Source organism: Nematolebias whitei, chromosome 7, assembly GCF_014905685.2.
Source record: "Nematolebias whitei isolate Nwh7 chromosome 7, NemWhi1, whole genome shotgun sequence".
Classification (NCBI taxonomy): domain Eukaryota; kingdom Metazoa; phylum Chordata; class Actinopteri; order Cyprinodontiformes; family Rivulidae; genus Nematolebias; species Nematolebias whitei.
Window position 1 is genome coordinate 44,788,496 of NC_056504.1, and position 26,374 is coordinate 44,814,869.

Genomic DNA, 26,374 nt, shown 5'->3' on the forward strand with positions numbered 1-26,374 from the left:
CACAGATTGCATGAGAGCTTTGCTGAAAACAGTGAAGTTACAGTAACTCTGTTTATTTGTTAGCAAAATACCTAATGAAGCACTAAATGGATTTTTATAAAACTTTTAGAAAGTAATCACTGAATGTATTCCTTTGGCTAACTTTTGAAGCCACTCTGTTTACGATAACGGCCATAGCCTGTCAATTTTTCATATATTGAGCTAATATAAGTCACATGTCAGCTGTCGTCACCGACACTTCCTCCAAACGCCAACAGATCAGGCTTTGTTCAAAAATTAGAAGTGCAAGACAAGCCATTCGCAATTTCTTCCAGAAATGCTTTTTTTTTTTTTTTTTTTAAATACAAGTATTTATTGTGAAAGACAAGTATTAAAAAATCCGCTCAGCTCTTGGACGTTTATGGTTATTTTTATTGTTAATTAACCTCGCTCATGCAACTCTGCTACTTTACGCAATAATGTCACAACTGCAGAACAGAGCGAGACAAAAAGCAATGTACTCTTTTTTTAAAGCTGCTTATAGCGTCAGGACATTGAAGCTAACAGTAAAATCAGAAAACATGAATAATTTCCTTCCTAGCTGAAGCAAAATGAGACATTTCATGGCAGCAAAGTGGTCAATAATTCTGTTGTAAACTTTTCCTCATCAACTCAGTCCAATAATATTTGGCCGCATTAATAAATCTGTTTAGTCCTTATGTGTTTCTCAAGTTTATTCGTTGCAGGCTGCTGATGCTCTGATGGCTCATTACAGTTCTGCTGTTTAAATAGGGACAGCTGTGGCTGAGCGGCTAGAGCTTTCATCCTTCAATGGGAGAGTTGGGGGTTCAATTCCACCAGCATTCACATGTTGACATGTCCCTGGGCAAGACACTGAACCCCTCAGTGCCTCTAATGTGTGTCCCATCGGTGTATGAATGTGATAACGCACTGTTTAGTCTATAGAATGATTTGTTCAATTAGCGTTGTAGAGAGTAGAGTGCTGGATGAATGTGTGTGGAGATAAATGAGGGCACAGATTGTGTTGTAAAGAGCTTCGAGTGTCTTGATTAGATACAAAAGTGTTATATAAGTAGAGTCTATTTAAATTTATTTTTCTTGTGGCTGTTGTGGAGATTTAGTAAAGCAAAAACTTAAATCTTTACCCTTCCTGACTGTGATTCTAAACTTTGCTAAAGACTGGACTTGGCAAAGTTGTAACTTTGGTTTTATAGATTAAAAACATTTTTTTAATAAAAAAAAACAACCTTAATTCAGCCTGGTGTCCAAGTTAAATTTGTCTCACTCTGACTCAACCACACAGAGGCGTTGTTTTGTTGGTTTCAGCAGTAAATAACAGCGAAGATAAAATACTCCACTGTTAATTAAAGTGTTAGATAAATGACAACCGTAGTCTGAAGAAAACTAGAAACCTTTTCTTGGCTTTCAGAAGAAAAAAAAAATCTGCTGCGCTTTCAAGTCTAATAAATAATACAACAAACTGTTGTGTTTTTCATATGACACCTCCAAGATAATCTATTAGACTATTTCCAGGCGTCTTTGTTCCACCGGAGCATCAGAGAGAGATAGAGCCATCAAGAGCTGGAGTCAGAAGTTTGTCTCCATCATCACAGCAGCTGTCACTCAAAAAGCAAAAACAATGCGCTTTGTGCATCTTTGCGTTTCACCACTCGCACCCGTGGATGTGCAATCGAGCGCATCTGCATTCATCTGATAAAACCTTCACGCAAAGTTTGTCGCGTTGCTTAGACATTTTTCTAATGAGCCATTGCCATGGCAACCCGAGGAGTGCGAGGCTGTGGCGTCATGGCAACAGATTACTCACCAACTACTTAGGGCCTTCACCCAGGCGAGGTGTTGTGGTTGGTGTGTGTCACAGCTTCTGCGTGTGTTGATTAAGGTTTGTCAGAGCGAGGTCGAGTCCACGTTCCTGCTGTTCGCCACCTCTGCAGCGGTGAAGAGTTACGCAGATGTGCTGTCTGGATCTCTGCACGACTTCACTCTTCTCTCCCTGACCCTCCGATCGTCTTTGATTGTTTTTACTGAAATACTCAGATTAATGCAGAGTTAAATGAGATCAGCTGCTGTGTGTGTGACCTCTGCTGCAAAGCTTGTTCATGTCTTCATTAACACCTGCTGCCATCAAAGGCGAGCTATCGTGTAAATACCTGTGTCTGTTTGTCAATGTACGTGTATGTGTGTGTTTACGTGTGTGTACGTTTGCTAATTTTACAAATAAAATCTCAAGTGGTGGTAGCTGAGCATCATCCCCAACGCATACTTTGAATGCAACACATCATTCATCATTTTTGCTTAAACTTTGGACACTAACTGTTGAAGTTAACACGTCTTGTCTGTTAGCAAAATATTTCATAACCTGTTGGGACAGACTTTTATGAATCTCTCTGTAATTATTTAACGTATATACATCTAGAAGGATTACCTTTTGGAGTCAACACAACTCAAGATGGCCGCTACAGCTAATCTAGTTACATTTTTAACAGCAAGCCTCTAGCTAAAGCATTTTTCACATAATTTTCATAGGATAAACATTTTCTATGTTGATGATTTTACTTATAAAATAAAATCCATGCTACCATACTTGCTGCCATATAAGTCACATCTATTACGCGTCACCGCTGAGAACCTGGAAACGTGGGCTGGTGTTGTGCCAAAAATCAATTGGCTGCCAAATGGCGACCACGGGAGCGTGCACAGGAGTACTTTAACAAGAATTTAACAAGATTAACACTTTTTAACACAATTATTTGTTTGCTCGACATTATAGCAAAAGTGTGTCTCAGTTGAACTTTTCCTTAATAAATGCACTTTGACGGTCAAATCAGCTAAATTTCGCCTGGGCGGCGCGGTGAAATGCAGCTGATTTGACGTTTTCTCCAGGAGTTCCGGAGCGAGACAACGGTGGCTTGATATGGCAAGCCAAGTGTCTCTTTAATAGCCACTTTTACTTGTTAATGAGAAACTTGGCTTACCACATTAGTCATAGGCCCTCTAGTGGCTAAAAATGGTAGTGTTCAATATTTTCCATGTCAGAATGAATGAAATTGTCAGATCTCAGCCAAAAATTGGGTTATGGATGAAAAAAAAAAAACAAATACTTTGCTTCACTGTATAAGTCGTAGGCATGCTAATTTATGCAAATAAAACCTGTGACTTATGTAGAGGAAAATACAATATTAAAACATCCCTGTGATCCTTGACTGAACTCAGTAAACTGATTTCCACATCGTTATTCTTGAATGAGCCAAATACCCATTTAGATTTCCTCATAAGTATCACACGGGTTTAAGTTCTGATAAGAGACGATTCTTTCCCTCGTCCTCTGTTGTGCTATCTGCCTGAGTTTTAGTGAATCCTTCTTCACAAACAAGCTGCAGAGATGCGACATGATCATGCTGAGACATTCTGTTTGTGTAGACAAGTAGTTGAGCTGTTGTGAGAGAACCTGAGAGGGTGAGGAGGAGATTTTTATGCAGGGAAAAGTGTTCTGTTCAAAAAACAGCAAGCTATGTGTCTGTTGTTGAGTCTATTTGACAGTTTACTGAAAGAGATATTACAAACCAGGCACAAATAGTTATTTTCGTAATGATGCTTTCAATGTGAGTCTAGTAATATAAATCATCACATCATCAACATCCTGTGAGATCAGAGCACCTGATGAGCAGGTCAGGAAATACAATTTTTGATAAACAGATGTAGGGACACTGCTACACAACACCATTTCCCAGTAAAAGACAAACCACTAACTCCTTGTGATCGTATCTCATCGAATGATGAACGAGTGTGAACAGGGAGTATAACATGCTGGGAGGCACGATTGCTGAGTGAATGCAGCTGAGGCTAATGACCACAGGTGTGAATACGTGAAGACAAGAATGATTGAGTGAAGTTCAGAGAAAATAAGTGAGCGTACTGAACACAAGAAAATATCTAAATGAGAACATAAAGAGAAACACAGGACCAAAAATATATATATATATCACTGTAATACATCTTTAATTGTTGATATGTGCTGCTGATTATTTCATGCTGCTGTATTCATTCATTCATACTCATCCACCCACAAAGACTCATGTTCGTGCTGCTGCTGTTCGGTCTATGGTTTTGCACTATTGGTGTTCAGCGTATATCTTAGAGCTTTTAGCGTACCGTTTGGCGTTCATTTAGCGTATATCTTAGTTTATATCGTCTATCCTTATTTACTGTTTATTTTTATACTTTATATTTTTGCTATTGTTGGATGTAACTGGGACCCTGTGTACATAATTTCGTTCCACCTCCTGTACCACATGTGATGCGAATGACAATAAAGAACCTTGACCTTGACTAAACTATAACAAACAAAAATAAACTCTACTTACAAAAGCAACATAAAACCCCTGAGCTCATATCAAACTAATTGTAAAGAGTTATGAAACAGTGTTCATGCTATAAAGATTTACTATAACTAGAGACTGGACTGGAAGCCTGAAGTTGAAGCCACCATGGACAAGCGCCTCCCAGTGGCTGTCTGCAGTACAATTTTAAGCCCCACCCCTTTATGTAAACAAATGGAACATTTGCCTGACTAAATCATAAAAATGCACTTCAGATATCTTCTTCATTTGTTATTTCTGTTGCCTCTCACCATGGTGCTTTATGTCCGAATATGCATTTAAAAACATATTTAACTTCTATTAGTTATTTGAGGCTTTAGGAGTAAGTATCAAAAGAATCATGTTACACTGTGACTGACAGTGTCACAGCCTATCAGCAGACTTGGAGGTTGTGTAGGCAGAACTTTGGTATTTTGGATATAGCCTCATATCCTTAATGTGCAGACGTTGGCTACAACATGGCAGCACCCAAAAACCTGAGATTTTGAGTTCAATTTTAAACGACAGAAGTTGGAGACACCTCGTCCGTCTTTTTTTTATGTCAGTGGTTTGTCTGAATTACTATAAAAGTTTTGAGAGTGAAGTTGTTTTAATGGCTACAATCCATTTTGGTTTTGGATTTTGGTCTCATACAATTTAGCTCATAAGTCCAATCAGAAATAAACTATTTCTCCAAATTGAGGTACCGTATTTTCCGCTGTACCCTCGCACCGCCCTATAAGTGGCATCAGTCCAAATATGTCTAATAAAGTGGAAAAAACATAAATATGTCACTTCGCTGTATAAGTCGCATCTATTATGCGTCACCGCTGACAACCCAGAAATGTGGGCAGGTGTTGTGGCAAAAATCGATTGGCTGCCAAATGGCGGTCGCGGGAGTGTGCACAGGAGGACTTTAACAAGAATTTAACGAAATTAACACATAAAAACAATTATTAGTTTGCTTGAAATTATAGTAAAGGTGTGTCTCAGTCTAATATTTGTTTAATAAAAGGACTTTAACGGTCAAATCAGCTGTATTTGTTGCCTCGGTGCTCTGGGAATGCGCAGAGGGAGTAAAAAAATAAGGAGGAACGCTGCTCGTTTCTTCGAAACTTAACAAGAAAAGCGCCTAAAACAATTATTTGTTTGCTCGAAATTATAGCAAAGGTGTGTCTCAGTTGAACTTTTACTTAATAAATGCACTTTAATGGTCAAACTAGCTGCATTTCGCCGGGGCGGTGCAGCTAGTTTGACTTGCTCCAAGCAGCGAGCAGAATGAAGGTGGGGGGACTATGGCAAGCCGACTGTGTCATTAATAGCTGGTGAAGATTCTCAGTCATCCAGGACATGGTAAATTCAAAAAAGTTGAAGAAAAAAAAAACAATAAAATATAAAGTATAATAAATAAAGTACAGTTATTTTTATATTGAACTTTTTTGAATTTGTGATTATAGACACTTTTACCTATTACATGATACAACGGCATGCCATACAGATACTACTACTCTGCGGCCATCTAGTGGCTGAAAATGGTACTGTTGGATTTTTTTTCGAGTCAGAATGAATGAAAACGGTCATATCGCAGCCAAAAATTGGTTTATAAATATGGGGGAACAAAGTCCATAAATACATTGCTTCAGCCAATAAGCTGCAGGGCAAATTATGCAAAAAAACTTGACTTATAGGCTGAAAAATACAGTAGTTTAAAAAGCTATCTACAACAGGTAAGCTGTTAATTCTTCATAGCTTTTCCATAAAACTCCACTTCAAAATATCAGCTCTACTTTAACACTACAAGGTGAGGAAGTGAATGGTCTCATGTTCATTAGTCAGTGTTGGGGTCTGGTCTGATGAGCTGGACGTTTTCTCTACAAGACTACGTTCCTTAGCTGTTTACTGGCTTACAGAGAAAGTTCGAGTTGTTCATTGTTGGTGCTGTGCTATGCTGTGAAGCGCAAATATCTGTCATGCTCAGGTTCTCTGAACTCTTGTCAACTACAGTTGCTGAATAACAAACAGGAAGAAATGGGAAAACTGAGAATGATCCCGTCAGTCCTTATGACTGCTTTTTTTGTACCTATTTATCAATAATGGGATAAAAATACATTATAACGTTTGCTAGGGTTACTAATAAATGCAAAAAGTGAACATTATGGTATGTTTTTAACTAAAGTTTAAAGTTCAAATGATGTTTTGGCTTTGTCGAGGTGTTAAATATCCAAAGATTCTGTGTTTGTTTAGGCGTTGACCTTTACTAACCTTCATCATTCAGTAGATCAGTTGACAGAGAAAATGAAAAATGAGCTCAGACACAGCTCGGGTACCTTTTTGCACATTTCAAACGCGCAGTTAGAGACAAATACAGTAGGATAACCACATTCACAGTAAACCTCTGTTTTTTGGGATTGTGGGTTTGCTTTGAAGGAAGAATGGAAATTAAAGTTCTCAGCCTTTTTTATTTGACTGCACTCCAATCTCTTTCTCTCTCCTTCTTTCCACTCTCTTTCTCTCACACACACACACACACACACACATTTTTTCATCCTTTAATCCCAAACTGCTTAAGGAAGGGAAGGGAAGAAATCCCTTTACAATGTTGAGGCTCAGCGGTGTTTGGTAACCCTCCTGCTATCTCGACACTGGAGGTTCCTGCAGACTCACAGAACCTTCTCTGTCTGATTATCTCCCTGACAGATGTCGAGGTCGTTGTCAGAGAGCCACGTCTGTGTCTGACTGTTGAAAAAAAAAAAAAACATCCTGGAAGTTTTTGTAAGGTTTTGGGGGGTGCATATTCTGCTCGGCATGTCAGCAGAGAAGAAGTGCAGACAAAAGAAAAGATGCCCTCACGAGACATCAAACCAATAGTTTTGGTTTCTTTGTCTTTTGGCCTGATCTGTAATATATTCTATTTTGTATTTTACAACTTTGTCTTTTCAGTTTTATAAATCTCCGTATTACTATTTATTGTGTGAATGCTTATTAAGCATTCACACTATTTTTGTGCTACTTCATCATATATCAAAACATTCAGCTCTTTCAGGAGAGGGGTTTGCTATTGGTGCAACTTTAGCTTTTTGAGACATTTAGCCTTTTCTGCCGCTTTTCCCCCATTGAAAATGAACTGAGCTCATTTTACATCCTTCATATCTTTAGATCTGTTTACAACCTTTTACTGCTCCTTTCACATTCTGTTCTGGTTCAGCTTCTTTCAGCTTCCTTGTGCATTTTTTTTTAAATTCAGCTACGTTCATCTAATTTCAGCATTTTATTCAGCTGTTTTGTGCTCCTTTCAGATTTATTCTGCTAACTATACCGCTATATATACTATACTGAGTTACAACAACAAATAATTTCCCTTTGGGATTAATAAAGTATTTTTGAATTGAATTGAATTGAATAACCTTTTTGTGCTTCTTCTAACTTATTTCAACTAATTTCAGCTTGTTCTGCTCCTTTCAGCTTATTTCTGCAAGTTTCAGCTATTTTTGCTATTTCAGCTACTATTTAGCTGTTTTTATACTACGGTATTTTAACTTTTTAGGCCTATTCTACATTTTTTTGCACTCATTAAATTTTTTTCAGTCTAATTCAGCAAAATCTTGCTCTCTCCACTAGCTTATGGTAATTTACGCTTCTTTCTGCTTTTTTTTTAATCTTCCAGCTGTTTATTAGGTTTCTTTCAGCACATTTCTTCTTTTTTCAGATAATTTCCAATTTTATCTGCTCATTTTGCTTCTTTCAGCCAAAGGGCCCAACTGTGCTCTCTCTAATTTCTTCTGGTGATTTAAGCTTCTTTCTACCGTTTCAGCTACTTTTCAGCTATTTCTTGCTCATTTCTGCTTTTTTTTTCAGCTGATATCTGCTTATTTAAACCGCATGCAACAAATGTGTTCTTTCTGCTTTCTTCTGCTAACTTAGGCTTGTTCTTCCATTTCAGCTACATTTCAGCATGTTTTTAGCAACTTTCAGCTGTTTTTCAGCAAGTTCTTCAGCAATAAGCATTCACAATGCATTTTTGTAGAAAATGCAATTTCATTAGTTTTATTTAAATTCCTCCTCCTTGTGTTTTTGATATGAGGAGAGCTCGAGAAAAGCAGAGGGATGAGGGACTGCGGAGATGAATTAAAGGTGGCCTGTTGAGCCTTTTTGCCCTGATTGAAAGAGACAGTGAGCTCAAACATCTGTTGGTGGATTTTGGCTGAGCTCCTGTCTATTGGTGCACCCCAGTGGAATAAGGAAAAGTAAAATGAACAAGCTGACCTATTTTCCCCTTTCCTCGAGTTGCTCCTTTCCCCTCTCTTCCCCCATTTTTGGTCCTTATTGTTGCTTTGTACTTAGAATATGAGAGGAAGGATCAAAAGAAATGCAAGATTCATGAGTTGGTGGGTGTTTTCTGGCTGTTTCTGATCTAAATTTTAATATTTGTGTAAATAACTGGTCAGTTTGAGTGCATTAATGCACAGTATATTCATGTCCTGTATTAAGTGACTTTTTTTCCCATGTGTGAAGAATATAAGTAGTGCAGACACCAAGAGGCAACTCTTCCTTGATGCAGACTAAAGTTAAAATAGCAGATAATTTTAGACATGCATATGTGTTGGTTTTGCTTTAGGCAAGTGAATTAACCAGAATATACAATATTATCAGCTGTCAGTGCACGAGGAGAAAAGGAAATGCTCTGTGTCGGGATGGTGGTGGTGGTGGTGGTGGGGGGAGTGATAATTTCATTTAACATTAACAATTTATATCTGTGTGAGCTTATGATTTATATATTCTCTATAGCTACATTTTAAATACTGTCTATGATGATGATGTTACAGTAACTTTTCAGAATAAAAGTCCCCATTTCCTTTATTTTGCCCATTGATATATATATATATATATAGTATGTGCTCAAAATCATTTTATTTATAAAATAAGAGTACAAAATCCCATCATGATACAAGTACTGAAATCTGACTGACAGGATCCCAGCCTGTCTGGAATGATTGTGGTTTAGGTCAAAGCTAGCAGCAGTCCAGTGATTTAAATTTTTTGATATATTTTAAGAATATTTCAAGTACTTAAAATGCATCAGAAAAACATGGAGCTTTTTTGTCAAAATGAAATCTGTTACAATAACTGAAGTCAATAAAACAAAAACGCAACACAGGCATGAGTTCATAGAAACAGACCGATTATAGTCAAACAAGCAACTTTAATCGACCAATGCTGGCAACTTTATAAAATCTGCCCGTGGCAATACCTGCGCGTACTTAATCAATTACCAAGAAGGAAGGTGAAGATGCAGCAGCAGCTTACTTTACTCCACATTTGAGATTTTTAGGTGAGAATGATTTGGGTTTTCTGCCAGTTATTTTATACTTTATGATTGTGTTTATTTAGGGTTTGTGATTCCTGTGTTTGATTACTCATTTGTGTTCTCCTTCTTTAAGTTTGTGTCCATTTGTGCCATCACTCACTCCCCCACAGTCAGTCTGCCACGCCCACTCCCACCTGTTACTGATCTCCATTCAGCTCAGGTGTCTTCAGTTTCCTCATCACACCAGCCATATTTATTCTGCCTTTCCATCTCAACCGCAGCAGAACATCGTTAGTTCTCATGCCACAGGTCCAGTCCTTACTCTTCTGTGATATGTGTGTTGCCATGTCAGCCTTTGTTTGTTTGTTTTAAATAAAGTTTTAGTCATTCCTTTAAGCTCCTTGTGCCTGTTGGCATTCTGGGCTCCAACCATCCACAAACAGTGACAAAATGCTCTATATACTGTATATTATTTTATGGTGTACATCTCTTCTAACAGTTGTTAAATACATCTTTATTTAAGTTAAACAATTTTTGTATTTTGTTAAATGGAAAAATACATAACAATATAATAAATTATTTTATATTGTATTCAAAAATGTATTTTGAAAAGGTAGAACATCTGTTTTACATCAGTCATCAATTATCCTGATTTATAAAGCTCACCAACAATCATAGAAAAAATATTTTAGTCGACCTCTAATCCTTAATAATTTGCTCTGCATTTAGTAATAAAAGTAACTAGCTATAATAAGTTTCTACGTTAAGGTGACAATTCTCTCAGCTGCAGATTTTAAAAGTTGTAATTTTCTTAAATTACTGTTTAAAATAACATGATGGCATCTTGATTTATAATTTAAAGAGGACAGCGGTCATCTGCTGAGTCTCAAAACATCCTGAGCTCTTTGTTTCATTCATTTCTGAAAATGGACAACGGAAAAGCAAAATATGAAAAGTGTTTTAAACTAAAGCTAAAGGCAGAATGATCACTTCTCTATCCAGCCTGTTTTTTGAAGGTTAAAGAAAATCCTAATTTTTGGAAGTGTTTTATTTACTTATTTATTTTTTGTTAGTTTGTTTGAGAAAAGTTATAAATAATTAATATCCTACCTGTTGTAGATAGCTTTATGAATGACCTCAGTTTGGAGAAATTGTTTAATTCTGACAAGACTGATGGTCAGAACTAAACCAGCTAGTTTGAACGAGACCATAGTCAAAGTGGACTGCTGCCATCTTCAAACAAGTCCAAATTAAAAAATAAATAAATGCTGTTTCAGTTAACCCGTTTGTGACTCCCTGAGATGAGTAGATTCAGTCAACCTTTATTTAGACAGGTAAATGCCATTGAGCCTCGAGGACTCTTTTACAACAGAGACCTGATTATGAGTACAAATGATAAGTACAGATGAGTACAAAAACAAAAAAAGTCTCTTGTTCGTTTAACGCAAACTTGCTGTATCGCGGTTTTTCAAAATAAGAGTGGACATGACACACAGTTGGATGACTGATGAATGAGTCACACAATCGGCAGGGAATTTTTATATAAAATAAATTATTTTGTTATATAGCACCTGCTGCATCTTTATGCAGCCAGAGCTGCAGAAAAAGCTTCCTCCTGTCTTTGTGCAGCTCTAAACTTCCTGCTGCAGCTGATCAGCTGTTTCTCTGTGCAGAATGGGGAAGTGGGCGTGGCCAAGAGTGCTTGCAGGTGACTGAGAGTAGGCAGGAAGCTGAAATCAAGACATTCTGTGCTCTTTTAGAGTGTTTAGAGATTAGAAACATTGTTTAGAATATTGCAAGAGTGTGGGAAGGGTTTAAACCGCATATATATATATATATATATATACTGTATACTAAAATAAACTACTACTTACTATTTGTACTACTATCACTTTGCGGTTTTTCACTTATCGCGGGTCTTCAGGGTACGAATCCCTTGCTATAAATGAGGGACTACTGTACATCATTTTCAATTTTCCATTTTGTTTTTTGTTTTTTTGGTTTGTTTGTTTGTTTTTTCCTGTTGGAAAAAGTGCCAGGTTGCAACCCTAGCAGCCCAGGGGCACAAAAATCCCTGTAATGCAAAACTGATGGTGATATTTTAAATTTATATAAAAGGACTTTTGCATGAAATGTTGAGAAATTCTCAGATTGTTTTAAAATAGCGGTGATCCACTTTGGTCTTTTCCCTGCACAGACTAGTTGTTAGCTCTTCAGCCCAGTCAAAATCAAACTTTCTCCAAACCGAGCTTGTTCAAAGGGCTATCTACAACAGGTTAGACAGTTATTGTTCAAAACCTTTTCACAGAACTCTACTTCTAAAAAATGTTGTGCTTGGCGGAGCTAATGGATGGATGTCATCCAGAGGCTGGCACTGATGTAGAACATCTATGTAGAGGAGATCAGATACTGCTCCACTCTTGTCATGAAATTTTTCTCCCCCTGAAACTCCCTCTTATCTTATCGCAGGTTCAGATAAAACATTACTAAGAGAATTTCTCATTCAAGAATGCTTCAGAGAGAGCAGCCTGGCCTGTCCATAATTCAAGCTTGCCCAAATGTCAGATAGTGATCAAGCGTTCTCCACTGTCACGATCCGTGTTCTCACTGTGGACTGAATTTTGCCAGCAGGGTGCTTCTGCCTCAGGCCACCAGATAAATCTGTTGGTCTCACTTCACCCAAAGTAGCGCCCATTGTAAAAATGTGATGCCGTATTAACCTCGGTGTTGTGTGTCTGTTTGCTGTGTAGGAGTTTGCCACCCTGACAAAGGAGCTAAACATCTGTCGGGAGCAGCTGCTGGAGAAAGAAGAGGAAATATCAGAGCTGAAAGCTGAAAGGAACAACACCAGGGTATGTATATGTGGGTCATGCTGATAAAAGCAAACACTGGGTCTGAGCTTTAAATGAATATTCTCTTTGGGTGCGTGTGTATTTGTGTGCTGTAGCTGCTGTTGGAGCACCTGGAGTGTCTGGTGTCCCGTCATGAGCGCAGTCTGAGGATGACGGTAGTGAAGAGACAGGCCCCGCCGCCATCTGGAGTCTCCAGCGAGGTGGAGGTCCTCAAAGCTCTGAAGTCGCTGTTTGAACACCACAAGGCTCTGGATGAAAAGGTGGACTCCCTGGGACTTTGTTCAGCTTTTGCACATAAAATCTGTAAAAAGAAGAACTTGCCTCGTTAAATCATTTCCCTACTTGGTAGATCCGTCATGCCCACCTTTTCGTGGCGCTGTCCTCCACTCTAGTTAATTTTCCTGTTTTTGTTGATGTTGCGTTGATAATGAGCCTCATTACTCTTTCACTGTCAGAAGGAAAGGTCTTCTTTGTAAATGAGACAACTTAGCAGGCTTAAATTGAAGCAAAATGGAGGTAGTCATGCGGTTATATTAACACCAAGCAGCAGCATGCACTATGCAGCTGACATTGTCTTTCCAGTTAAAATGTTTTCTCTTGTAGGGTAATATACATTTTGATAAGAGTCGTAAAGTTCATTTCAGTTTGGTTAAATATTGTTCGGGGTGTAACTTTGGTGTGACTGCCAGGTGCGCGAGAGGCTTCGGGTGTCTCTGGAGAGGGTGGCAACCCTGGAGGGACAGCTAGCAACAACCACGCAAGAGGTAAAGTGACCCTGAACGTATGTTTGAGTTCATATTTGTGAGTTTAGGTTAATTAAATATCTGCTAGATCCCCAGCTGCTTCCAGTCCGATGGTGTGTCCACTAAATGAGAGCATGCTGCCTGTTCACACATAAAACATTCACACCTAAATATCATCCAAGATAGGTGCAATATTTACATGAAACAGTCTCTAGACTCTGATATTTTAGGGGTTTTTTTTCCAGTAAGCAGGCAAAAAAATATATGTTGTAAAGTCTGAGCTTGTTCAAAACAGATCTTTTGAAATGCATAAAGTTTATGAACAATGAATACCTTACCTGTTGTAGGTAGCTCTGTGAACAGCCTCAGTTTGGAGAAATGCAATTAAATTCTGATCAGATTAACGAGATAACGGCTAGCTTAGTACGACAAACACAAAAGGGGATTGATATTGTCATAAAACAAGTTCCCGTTTTTTACATCTTCGCTGTAGCACTTCCTGTGCAGCCCTTGCTACTTCCTGCAGAAATATCAGAATAAATATACTGCAGTAATCATTAATCCTAAACAAAAGGTAGTTTCGAGGCTTAAAAAGCATTGTTTCAAATATCTTCAATGAAACTGGCTGTTGAACTTGTTTTAATACGGGTCTTGGCCCCAAGGAAAGCCTTTACGCCTTCATCAGTCTGGTCAGAAATAAACTGGATTGTGTTTGTTCAAAGCTCTTTTTACATGTAAAATACTTCTTGGTACCCATATCACATAGATCTGAGATGCTGTACCTCTTTTAAGTAGTACCTGTGGTTTTGGAGTTGAACCCAGGTTGCAGACAGACACGGAGGACTCGAGAATAAAATTAATGTATTAATTTATTAACAAGAAAACAAAAAGGCTGACGTGGCAGCAAAATTTACCAGAAATAACCAGGAGCGTGTGAACAAAGAGACAAGGAGGAGCATGAGGACCTTGCGAGGACAATCCACCGAACGGGAAGAAACAAACTGACACTGAACTTATAGAGGACACTAACGAGACACAATGATGAACACCTGGGGTGACTGGGATTGAGGACCGGTGAGACAGGAGCGGACAACCTGAGGGAAGAAACACTGAGGAAGGCAGGACAGATGACGCAAGAAAACAAAACATAGATCCTCTCAAATAGATTGAAAACTATGTTTATTAAAAATAAAACTACTTTACAGAAGCAAAACCTTCTCCTCTGAATAAAGTTTGTGGAGGTTTTTAACTTTAGTTAAAAGTATTAAGCTTAAAGCTGTGATTTTCTCTCAGGTCTGGGATTGTTTGAAGAATTAACTATGGAAAAATTAAACACTGTAAATGCATGATTTCATTTCTTTCTCTTTATTTAATTTATTTACAGTTGAACATGGTGAGGCAGAGGAAAGACTGTGATTCAGTGGAGCGAACAGATGGATCCAAACCTACGTGGAAGGTCTTTCTGGCAGTGGGATTTATTTTTTTCGGCCCTGTGCTATGTCTGTTTGGATCTTGTCTCTGTGGATGCTTATTACTTTTATATCTCAATTTCTCATGTTCATTGTAAACATAAAACATCTACATGCAAAAGTACTAACATAAAGAGGAAAGGAGCCACGGAAACGCAAACTATAAGGGATAAAACGTGCTGAGCTTTCTCCTGTCTGGTTTAAAACTAGCACTTCAATATAAAATACATAACTAGATCAATCTAGCACACAAGTCTTGTAATTAAACAGCAGAGTTGGTTTCAGTCTGAATGAAGAGTTTCATTGCCATGTACGTGGCGTTTAGGCAGACAAAGGAGGAAATATCTATCCGTGTCTATTACTCAAAGGAATATAACCCATAAGGAAGGAAAACAAGCTGTAGACTTTAACCACAAAGTGTAAAATTTAAAAAAATAAAAAACCTCAGTTATCTTGTTTCTGTTAGGCATAAAAATGTCTCACTTAGTTGCCACAAAATGTGAACTTTGCAGTATTATCCTGCTGTCCTGCTTGCAATCATTGCCCTAAGAAGTTTCAAACTTCTAATGAATTATTTAATTTAAAATACTACTAAACTGAAATGCAATGCGGTTGTAAAATGTTTTTTTTTCTTCCCATTGAATAACTGATTTGTGTGCAATCTTATTTCTACAATTAGAAGGATACATTATTTTAGTCGTATTGCTAACCAGAAGTCACGCACGGCTGCAAAGCTCAATTGAAGTGTTTTATTACACTTTTACTCACTAGTTGTTATATATCGTCCCCCAGGATCCTATGCTCAGTTTTTGTCTGAATTCTTAACTGACTTACTACTAAATACTGATAAAGTCATAATAATGGGTGATTTCAATGTTCATGTAGATGCTGAAAGTGATAGCTCAAGCATAGGCTTTAAAAACTTAATAGTCAATTAGTTTTACCCAAAACGTCCGAACACCTACTCACTCTCATCATCACACCCTTGACCTGGTTCTGACCTATGGCATAGAGATTAATAACTTAGTAATATTTCCTCAAAGTCCTGTTCTGTCTGACCATTTTTAATTACCTTTGAATTTACATTCAATGACTGCACAGTCACTGAGAGTGAATTTCACCTTAGCAGACGCTTCTCAGAAAATGCTGTAACAAAATTTAAAGGTTCTCTTCCATCGTTTTCCTCTGTCTTGCAGAGTGATACATCGGAGAACAGTGACTTAGATCATCTAGTTGACGATTTTACAATGACGTTGAAAACTTCACTCGATAAAGCTGCTCCGCTGAAAAAGAAAGTTATCAATCAGAGGAGATTGGCTCCTTGGTTCATTTCTGTTACGTACTTTCAAACAGACATCTAGAAAGCTTGAAAGACAATAGCGCTCCACTAATGTTGAGGAATATTACTTATCCTAGAGAGATAAGCCTGCTAATGTACATTAGCAGGCTTATCTCTCTAGGATAAGTAAGATTCCTCAAAAAAGCACTCCTTAAAGCTAGAACTTTTATATAATTCATCTTTAACTGATGAGAATAAAAATAACCCCAGGTTCCTATTAGTACCCTAGCTAGTCTAATGAAAAATCCTATCTGTTGATTCATGCATCCCTACAACTATAATGACCTCATGGGATTCTTTATAAATAAAATTGTTTCATTTTGGGGGAAATCAAACCAACGTTCCTAGTATCACCTCTGGTTCGGTGTCAGATGAGACAACTTTAAAAGTGTCACTAGAACCTGATTTATGTTGGGACTGTTTTTGTCCTGTTGATCTCTCTGAATTGTCAAAAATTCAATGAAGATGAGAGTTCTGTGATGGAGTTAAATTCAAAGCAGTCTGCTTCTCAGATAAATAGTGTTAAATTATTATTTTTATATATGAATTTCTGTTCAGCGCCCTGAGATGACAACTGTTGTCTCTTGGCACTATGTAAATAAACAGAATTGAATTGGATTGAATTACTCTGTATGACCATATTTCCACCAGTATTAGTACTTGTGCCTATGATTTTGAATGGTATTCATGAGAAGGTAAAGTGAGAACGTTTGGGAGCAGAGGAGCTCGTCTGAACTTTGCTACTGCCCATCGTTTTTCTAGTCAGAATATTTGTCCCTGAAGGTTGGTTTAATTAGGATTCTGGAAATAATGACACTTTGAGCAGCAACGAGAAGAGAAATGTCATCAAAACAACAACATGGGAGCCTAACTTTACATAACTCATCTCATAAATCGTCACTTTCTTATGTAGGTCGTCCCACATCTTCAACACTTCTGTCGCTCTCACTACCTTCAGTTTGTGGCATGAAAAGTTACACCACCATGACCGAGTCATGAGATGAGATCAGAACTGAAATGTGTGTACAGTTTTTTCATTGTTCGTTTTGTGTTGGCCTTGCAGAGGCTGCCCAACGGCTCTATAGACGCCAATGACGACGGCAGCCGGGTGTCTGAGCTTCAGGAGCTGCTGGATCGGACCAACAAGGAGCTCGCTCAGAGCCGCGAGCACTCTGCCGCGCTCAACGCACGCATGGTCGAGCTTGAGGCGGAGCTCGCAAATACGCGTCGAGAACTGAGCCGCAGCGAGGAGCTGTCAATCAAACAGCAGAGGGAGCAGAGAGAGGTGGGAGTAAAAATGAAGTGAAAATGTAAACATTAATTATTTTTTTCTTGAAGAAATGCACATTGCCTGCCAGTGTGCATGCCATCCATCCATTGTCTTCCGCTTGTTTCGAAACTGTGTTCAAACTGTGTGTTGTACACGACTCTCAGCTACTACCACAACAAATATTTAGCCCAATACCTATAAAACTGAATACATTGTAGCCATTTTTGTGTTTCCTGAGGTGACTTAGCTGCGGTGTCCATTTTCAGTTGAGCTGACCCCAAAAATTAGTCAGTTGTAGATGTTTACTCAAAGATTACTTTCTGAGAGTTTCATTAAACTTCTTCCACTGGTTCATGAGATGTTTTGCTAACAGAAAAACAAGCCCACACAATGACATGACTACTAGTTTATGACTGTTCTTTTTGTGTCTTGTTTCTGCTCCTGAAGAGAGAAGATTTGGAGGAGAGGATAACAACGTTAGAGAAACGATACTTGGCTGCTCAGCGGGAGACCACGCACATCCACGACCTCAACGACAAACTGGAGAATGAACTGGCCACCAAAGATTCACTGCACAGACAGGTAACACACATCAACGTGCACTATGGAGCAGCTGTGGCTGAGTGGTTAGAGCAGTCGCCCTCCAATGTATAAATATATTGTGTGTATATATGTAAATATATATTTTTCAGAAGGTTTTTCCACAAGAAGAAATTGTTAATTTTAGAAGACAAAGAGAAGATGCTGTTAGAGAGGGCATGGAGGTAGTTGGAGACAGAGGATGCAGAGGACAGAGTGAGATGGAGGATGAGTCGCTGTGGACGAAGAAAAAGAAAAAATTGTTAATTTTGTGAACTGTTAAAATAAACATGAAAAATAGTATAGTTTTGGAAAGGATGAATAACTGAACCATTTCGAGTAGTCCATTTCAAATGTATAGTTGACACAAAAAATTCCCAGTAGTTTTTCCACGAGGACAAAATGTATCTTTGTGGACTGTACATGTGAAATAAACATCAAAGATGGTTAGCTTATTCTTCTTGTGGAGAAACTACTAGGAAAAAGTATTTGTACAACTATTTTTTTTTTTCCTGAAAATTTTTCCAGACGAAGAATAACTAGATTATTTTAGGTTGTTTACCTATACAGTTCTCAATTAACGTTTTTTTAATTTAACATTTTTATTTCACCAGGAAAATCCAACTGAGATTAAAAATCTCTTTTGCAAGAGAATCCTGGCCAAGACTGGCAGCAGCGCACAGGAGTTAGAACATTCACAGCAAAAACAGAAAAAGTTAACTCCGTCATAAACAAATTAATTAAAAGATTCCTCAGTTAAAATATTTACAGACAGATTCCTTCTCCAAATCAGTAAGAACAGCCTTAAAAACATTTAGTGGCAACAGCTCATTTAGGTTCATGTATTTCTGCAACTGGTTCCAAGAAGATGGAGCAGAAAACTGAAAATATTTCTTTCCAAGTTCAGTTCAGACTTTAGGCACCGAAAGTAAAAATAAGTTCTCACAATGAAGAGAGTCCTTCCATGGACTTTCTCTTTATAAAGGCCAACAAATACGAAGGAAGAAGTCCTAGTATGGCCTTATAAATACGAATATACGAGTGGCCAAGGCCGTCCATCCAACCCAGTTGTATAATGTATAATGATGTGTAAAACCTTTTAAACCTGTTATAAATCTTAAAACTCCATGATAAACAGTATCCAGTGAATAAAGACATTTAAGAGGAGTGTGCATGTATAAAATGTCCCCATAATCCAGTACAGACATAAGTAGCACTAACTAGTCACGTTCTAGCCTCAAGATAGACACGATCTGATCCTGAAATAAAATCCCAATTTTAATCTGTTTCTTCACCAGCTGTTGAAGGTGGGAAGTAAAAGACAAAGAATTATCTACTAAAAATCCTAAATATTTATACTGTGATGTGTTTTCAATTTTCAGACCTTCAGCTGTAGTGATGACTGGAAGATCCTTACTTTCAAATTTCCCATTGGAAAACAGCATCGCCTTTTGATTTTATCTGCATTTGTTTACATTTTAGAATCCAGTAATGTTAATGAAAGCATGTGTGTTGTAAAATAGGAGTTATGAGCTATTGCACCATGTTAGAAGTGTGTCTTTTGAAATGTGAACATTTGGAAAAACTGTTTAAGCATCTGTGAATCTCGTAGTGCGCATTTTAAAACGTGTGCATCTTATTGAATATGTACAAATCTCATACACTTGTATGGCTACTTTTAGACTGATTTATCTTCATATTTTCCTGCTTTTTTGCATAATTTAATATGTAATGCCCCAACCATCTGCTTAATTAAAGCTATGAAAAGCATATAGTCAGTAACTTAATGATAGAAACATTTTAGTCAAATATTCATGGGTAAAACTCAAGTTTATCTCAACAAGGGAAATATCAACAACTTCCTAAAATCTCTGTCCATCTGCTGCGTCTGGCTGCTCCCTTGCTACGCTACAGAGATAGACGTTTGGAGTGATGTGTTTAGTGATGTCCTTCGTTGTGATTTGAATCTGCTTGTGTGTGTTAGAGTGAGGAGAAGGTGCGCCAGCTGCAGGAGATGCTGGAGATGGCTGAGCAAAGGTTGGCTCAGACCATGAGGAAAGCTGAGACTCTGCCAGAGGTGGAAGCTGAACTGGCTCAGAGAGTTGCAGCGCTCTCCAAGGTAAAGCAAGCTAACTCTCATCCACTGATGTTAAGGCAGATAAACTGGATGACACAGCCCTGACTGCTGAGGCTACTGTACTTACAGTGCTTTCATGTGTCTCCCCCTGCAGGCGGAGGAGCGGCATGGCAACGTGGAGGAGCGGCTCAGACAGCTGGAGTCGCAACTGGATGAGAAGAACCAAGAGCTTGCAAGAGTATGTGTGTGTGTGTGGTTTGCATGTGCAGTGCCCCTGCAGGGTTACTCTGACCTCACACATTAATTGTATGGACTTGATGCTCCACATGTGCTAGACGTCTTGATTTTCAGCTCTGTGCTCCTTCATGCGTACAAACACACCAGAAACACACATTCAAGAAGAATTTGTCATTTTACCAGTGCATTGTTGCATGAAATCTAACCAAATTTGTCACATCTTGCTGCCTCCTCCTCTTTCCCCTCCTCCTTTAAGACTGATTGGCTGCTATCTTTAGACTCTGGATAATTCAAGCGCTGCTAATTTCTCTCGCTCTCTCCATGATCTCATGACTATATTTAGCTGAAGGAGCGATCTGAGCATTCACATGTGTGTTTGTGTCTGTGATACTTTTATGTTTGTGAAATCTCGGGCGGCTGAGATGGGGTAGAGGCAGGGCAGCCGACCCGGGACCTGAAACCCCAGGTTCAATCCCCAGTCATTGCACATCTCGTGGTGTCTCTGAGCAGGATACCCTATACCCAATTGCTCCCCAGGTGCTTTCAATAGCTGCCCACTGCTCCACCTGGGGGTGGATGGGTTAAATGCAGAGAGCAAATTTCACCATTGTATGGGAACATACATGACAATACATACACATTATTATTATTATTATTAGTAGTAGTAGTAGTATTAGTATTACATGTTGAGAACAGCATTTCCCGATTAAGAGGAGCTGTTTAACCCTTATCTCATCATCCCATAAATGATGGCAATTGGACAATTCTGGCTGTGAGATCCAATGTTGGCCAAGTAGACCTATATCTGGTAGCTGGTGATCTAGAGCTAAATGCTCTCTTTATCCTTTAATCCGCACAGAAATGCTTCATTAGCTGCAAAATACACCCACGTGGAGTTTGTATCAAAGAGGGAGCGTAGTGACGTTGTTGTTTTCTTGGGTCACCTCATCAGGCTCGTCAAAGGGAGAAAATGAACGAGGAGCACAACAAGCGTTTATCTGACACAGTGGATCGTTTGCTCACGGAGTCCAACGAGCGGCTGCAGCTCCACCTGAAGGAGCGCATGGCTGCCCTGGAGGACAAGGCAAGGCTCATACACACAATCATCTTAAAGTGGCAACCGCTCAATATAAGCCAAATTTAAGCACATGATACATAATCTATTTGAACTAAACTATTTAATGCAAGTTCTTTGATATTTTTTGTCCAGAACTCCCTCATTCAGGACCTGGAGAACTACCAGAAACAGCTTGAAGAGTTCCACCATACCAGGGTCAGTAAACTTTGACGACACTAAAACATTAGTTTCTTGTCTTAAAATGTGTAAGTTCTGTCATCAGCAGTGAAATATGAATACTGTACATTATTGTGGGACCTTCATTATATCCATTATAGTCATTCATTTCAGATCAAATGATGATGGATGGATTTTCTTATTAAAAACAACTTCCTTCAAACATAAACTGGCTCATTGCAGCTTAAAAGGTCAATCTTTGTTTGTCTTTAAGACTTGTTTCTAAGATAAATCAGGTTTTTTTTTGTTGTTTTATTTTCCAAATGTGAGTTTACAGACGTGATGTTGAGGTTTAGGATGAGGATACAGAAAATGTTTTCTTGAGCTTTCACAATAGAGCAGCAGATATAAAACTTTTCAGATGGTTTTTACAAGCCAAATACCTTTTTTGACAAATAAATAAAGATTAATAAAATAATTTGAAGTGGGGTTCTATGGAAAGATTATTAACAATTAATATTTAACCTGTTGTGGGTAGCTCTTTGGACAACCTGTTTGGAGAAATTGGTTTAATCATGACCAAAGTGATGAGCTAATAAATGCGGCTGTTACGAATAACATAAATTCCAGTTATTGTTGTTGTGGTGATTGTTTATTGCCTGATGAATAACACTGCAAAGCCGGTGAAGCTGTAACAAAATTTAAATTACAATATTTAGCATTTATAACACGCAAAACACAAACTTAGAAACAGTTTTTTAGACTTTCAAAGTAAATCAACTGAACAAATAATGACCAAAGTTGTGCTTGGTTTAAATCGCATATAAACCACATATAATGTATCTCTTGAATACATTAGAATTTTAATATTAAACAAAACTGTGCTCTAAACAAGCACTATTACACTGCTAATGTTCAGAATAAACCCAATAGCAAACTGCTAGCATCTTCCACTAGCTCTATGCTAATCCGCCTGAAACCCATGTAGAAAAGGTTTTCTGATCACGTATAATGTTTAAACTTAATCTACACAACTTTGCAGATGTTTAACATTGCGATTAAAACAACTCACCACATTGGGAAATGTTTTTGATTGTAAGTAAGAAGAAGTTTTCTCAGGTCTTATTTAGCTCTGGCTTCTTTTAATGGTGTCAGTGTCACTTCCGGATTTGCAAAGTCACTCAGAATCAATGGTACCTTAGAGCCCCCTTGTGGAAAAGAAATGAATCCAACATCCCAGCCCGGATGACTTCAACAGATGGTCATCAAAAGTACAATTGGTGAACGACTAACTAAACCGAAATGAAAGTGTGAAAGTGAAACCCTCTTTGTCTGAGCAGGTAGATCAACTGTGCTGCTAGATAAACTGCTTGTTCAGGTGAGTGAGAAGAATTCAGCCAATCGGACACGAAAAAGTTTTATTTGAGATGGTGTCTGAATCATACATATGTGCAAAACTTGGCGCACTTGGAGAACACAGTCCGCCAAAGAGGTGGGACGTCATACGGTAAGTAACTACCTCATGGTTAGGATCATGGTCCTCCCACCACAAGAACCACAGGACATCTCTGTGGTCTGGAGTTACACGTTTCTGGTTGAACGTGCCGTGTCTGCCATTATAGCAATAGGCCCTTGTCAGAATCAAATCAACACAGTTGTTAATTTGTTTGTCAGGTCTGGTCTCTGGTGGACAATGTCACTGAGAGATACTCCGTCGTATTTAGCTGTGCAGTCAAAGATGACCCGCACCTTTCCTGGCTTGTGTGACTGAGTCACTGGATGATGTGGTAGGTACCAGACAATTGCCATTGCTGCGGTCAGGTGCCGAAGCTGGGACTTCTTCTGCATACCCTTTACCTATGGTTGACTTCATTGCCTCGACATACTTCTCTTTCAAGTCTGCTTCTTTGCCAGTTTGTGTTCCAGTAGTCATAGTTTGTATGTTGCAAAGTTGATATTGTTTGGCAATGTTACTGTTTCTTTCTTGAAAGATATGTGTACATGAAAGGTGTAGAGTGAGCCTTCTTTGGAGGCAGAATTTTCTAAATGTTTGATTACCTTGTGATTGTTAATTGATAGGTTGTTCTTTTGTGTTGGGACATCAAGTTTTCAAAACTTTTCTACCGAAGGTTGCAGACTGTGATCTGATTCCTTGGCTTTCTTGCTTTCCTTGTAATCAATTCGTCCGTTTATGGCCTAGCCAAGCGCTGTCATTATTACAAAACAAAACTTGATCACAGATTCACTTTTAACCGATGTAATTCTATTTTTAAATCATTGTTTTGTAACTTAGGATGTGAGTAACTTGGATCTGTGTCTCGGGTGAAACGTAGATGGATACTGGGGTTTCACAAACAAGAGAGCTGTTCATTTCAGTATTGTAGCCCATCTCATCAATAACATTATTAAATCAGATGGTTAATAAAACGTTGCAGAGTAATATGCAATAAATGTCTCAATACTGCAAATGCTGTGAGGTTCATTATGTTACCGGTACTCTGCAGTACAGTAATGACAAATATTTAAGTAAAAGTCTGTCGAGAGGTTTTTAGCGAGACAGAAAGAAGCAAGGTATTTCCTAAATAGCAGTCAGTTTATAAAAACTTGTATGTCATTGTGAAAGATGAAAATGAGAGAATCAGGTAAAATAAATTTGTGAGGTACACATCAACACACTGCAAAAGGGTAACACACGCACACACATGCTTCTAAAAAGTTCCCGCTCATTTTTCACAGGGCCCAGAGCAGACAAAGGATGTATGTTTCTCAGACTAAGACCTTTTTATTGAACCAGGAGCCGGATAATTTTTCACTTAGTTGTGGGAGGGCAGAACAAAAAATGAAAGTCTCTCAGATATAACAGTTATATTTTATTATTCCAGGTGCCGTAGCTCTTTCCCATATATCGATGCAGACACTTGATCAAGCCATTAAAGGAAGGTTATTTTTCATATATGTGGGAATGCATCATTCTTGAGTAGAGCATTTCTGTTACATAGTTGGCAAATGATAATTGGATTATCTCTGAGGTCATTCCCATAGCATTTAATGTCATTCTTGACTGACACCTGTCATATCCAAAGTTTGACGAAAGGTGGTGTATTATTTCTCTAATGACTTTCAAGCATCTGTTCAAACAATAAATGTAACACAGAGTAAACTTTGCACACTGTACTGACATGCTTTATTATTAGTATACTGTTGTAATTAAATATTTATAAAGTAAAAGTGTTGTATGATCTTTGCCACATTCATGAATGTCCCTCTCTTCTTCAGGAACGAATGATTGGCGAGATCGATAAACTGAGAAACGAGATTGACCACCTGAAGCGCCGCAGTGGAGCATTTGGAGATGGAGCTCACCCTCGGTATCTTTCTCAGCTTTCTCATAACATCATAGGTTTTTACACAGTTCAGAGTTCTTCACGTTCTTCCTTTAAAACTACAGGTCTCACTTGGGAAGCTCCAGCGACCTCCGCTTCTCTGTGGTGGAGGGCCAAGATGGCCACTACAGCACAACAGTGATCAGGCGGGCTCAGAAAGGCAGACTGTCAGCACTAAGAGATGACCCTAATAAGGTGCTGATTATGGTTTCTTTAAGGTTGTTCACCTACATTAAAAGCAGAACTTACAGAGTCACATGTTAACTGCTTTTCTAACCCCAGCTCTCCGTCAGCGCTTTATGTAGGTCCATGTCTGCTTGTTAGTAAGCGTCAGCACTTGGATGTCTGTGTGTGATGATCCTCATACCTTACTTCCCATTCTCTACTAACGCTCTGTATTCCTGTCTCTCTCACCTGCTGCTGGACATGATGTGTGATGTAAGTTCCTTGTTCATCCATTTCTTCTCACATTTCCACAAGAGTCATATTGTGTTTTTTACATGTATGCCTTTAAGCTTAATAACCCACTGTGTTCATGAAAAATGGTGAGATGTAATTTTGTTTTAACCTTGTTTGGGCTTTGTTTATATTTGCTCCTGTACGTGTTTAGGTGTGTGCGATGTTTGAACAGGACTACCCGTCTCTGCGTGGTAGTGTCAGCCACCTCCTTGGCAGTGACATCGAGGCCGAGTCGGACATGGACGACGACGTCAGCTCGGCTCTGCTCTCCCCCAGCGGCCAGTCGGACGCTCAGACTCTTGCGCTCATGCTGCAAGAGCAACTTGACGCTATCAACGAGGAGATAAGGTTGCATATTACAGGCATATTACAATAAATTGCTCCCAGCGGGGGAATACAGCAAAGCAAGGGGATATAATTGAAGGAGAGCAATAAAACAGAAATGATTACAACAAAAGTACAGATCAGTTATAAAATTAAAGGTGTTGCTGTTACACTGGTATCCACACAAGACTATGTTGAGTTCATGAAAAATGACAGTTTTTTTTTTTTTAAGAGTTTTTTTTAATTATTTTTTACATTTTTTTAAACATGTCTCTATGTGGCCCTGTGATGGACTTGCGACCTGTCCAGGGTGTACCCCGCCCCTCGCACAGTGATTGCTGGACATGGGCACCGGTGACCCCCGTGACCCAAAATGGAATAAGCGGGTAAAGATAATGGATGGATGGATTTTTTAAACAGAACTTTATAACGATAACAACAAGGGGAAAAAACTGAGAGCCAAAGGCAATCACATCCTTCTCGCATTTGCTGAAGGACATATCCACCAGGACCATCTCGAACAGTGAGATGAGTGGTGATGGGTGTACAGTTTTGCCACGTACTCCAGAAAAGTTATCAAATATAGATTGCCAAAAAGTCTGCATTTTGGGACAGGTCCAGAATATCCTGATGCATGCTCAATAATCCAGGTAGAAAAATCCAAAAAAGTTCAATCTGGTCCTCTGGACATTCAAAAAAACAAAAAACAAAACAAAGCAAAAAAATC

At 38.6% G+C, this 26,374-nt stretch overlaps 1 protein-coding gene across 1 annotated transcript in view; it reads left to right on the forward strand.

Moving 5' to 3' along the window:
• The window catches only part of ppfia4 (PTPRF interacting protein alpha 4), a gene marked incomplete at its 3' end in the record, with an annotated part of 68,425 nt that extends 42,754 nt beyond the window's left edge, over nucleotides 1–25,671 (forward strand). Inside the window, 13 exon segments of the mRNA XM_037678956.1 lie at nucleotides 12,432–12,533; nucleotides 12,629–12,793; nucleotides 13,223–13,297; nucleotides 14,661–14,732; nucleotides 17,148–17,369; nucleotides 17,802–17,936; nucleotides 19,918–20,052; nucleotides 20,165–20,248; nucleotides 21,200–21,331; nucleotides 21,458–21,520; nucleotides 24,758–24,849; nucleotides 24,930–25,059; nucleotides 25,496–25,671. Of these exon segments, the coding sequence (XP_037534884.1) occupies nucleotides 12,432–12,533; nucleotides 12,629–12,793; nucleotides 13,223–13,297; nucleotides 14,661–14,732; nucleotides 17,148–17,369; nucleotides 17,802–17,936; nucleotides 19,918–20,052; nucleotides 20,165–20,248; nucleotides 21,200–21,331; nucleotides 21,458–21,520; nucleotides 24,758–24,849; nucleotides 24,930–25,059; nucleotides 25,496–25,671 (1,583 nt within the window).
• Between the last annotated feature and the right edge of the window lie 703 nt (nucleotides 25,672–26,374).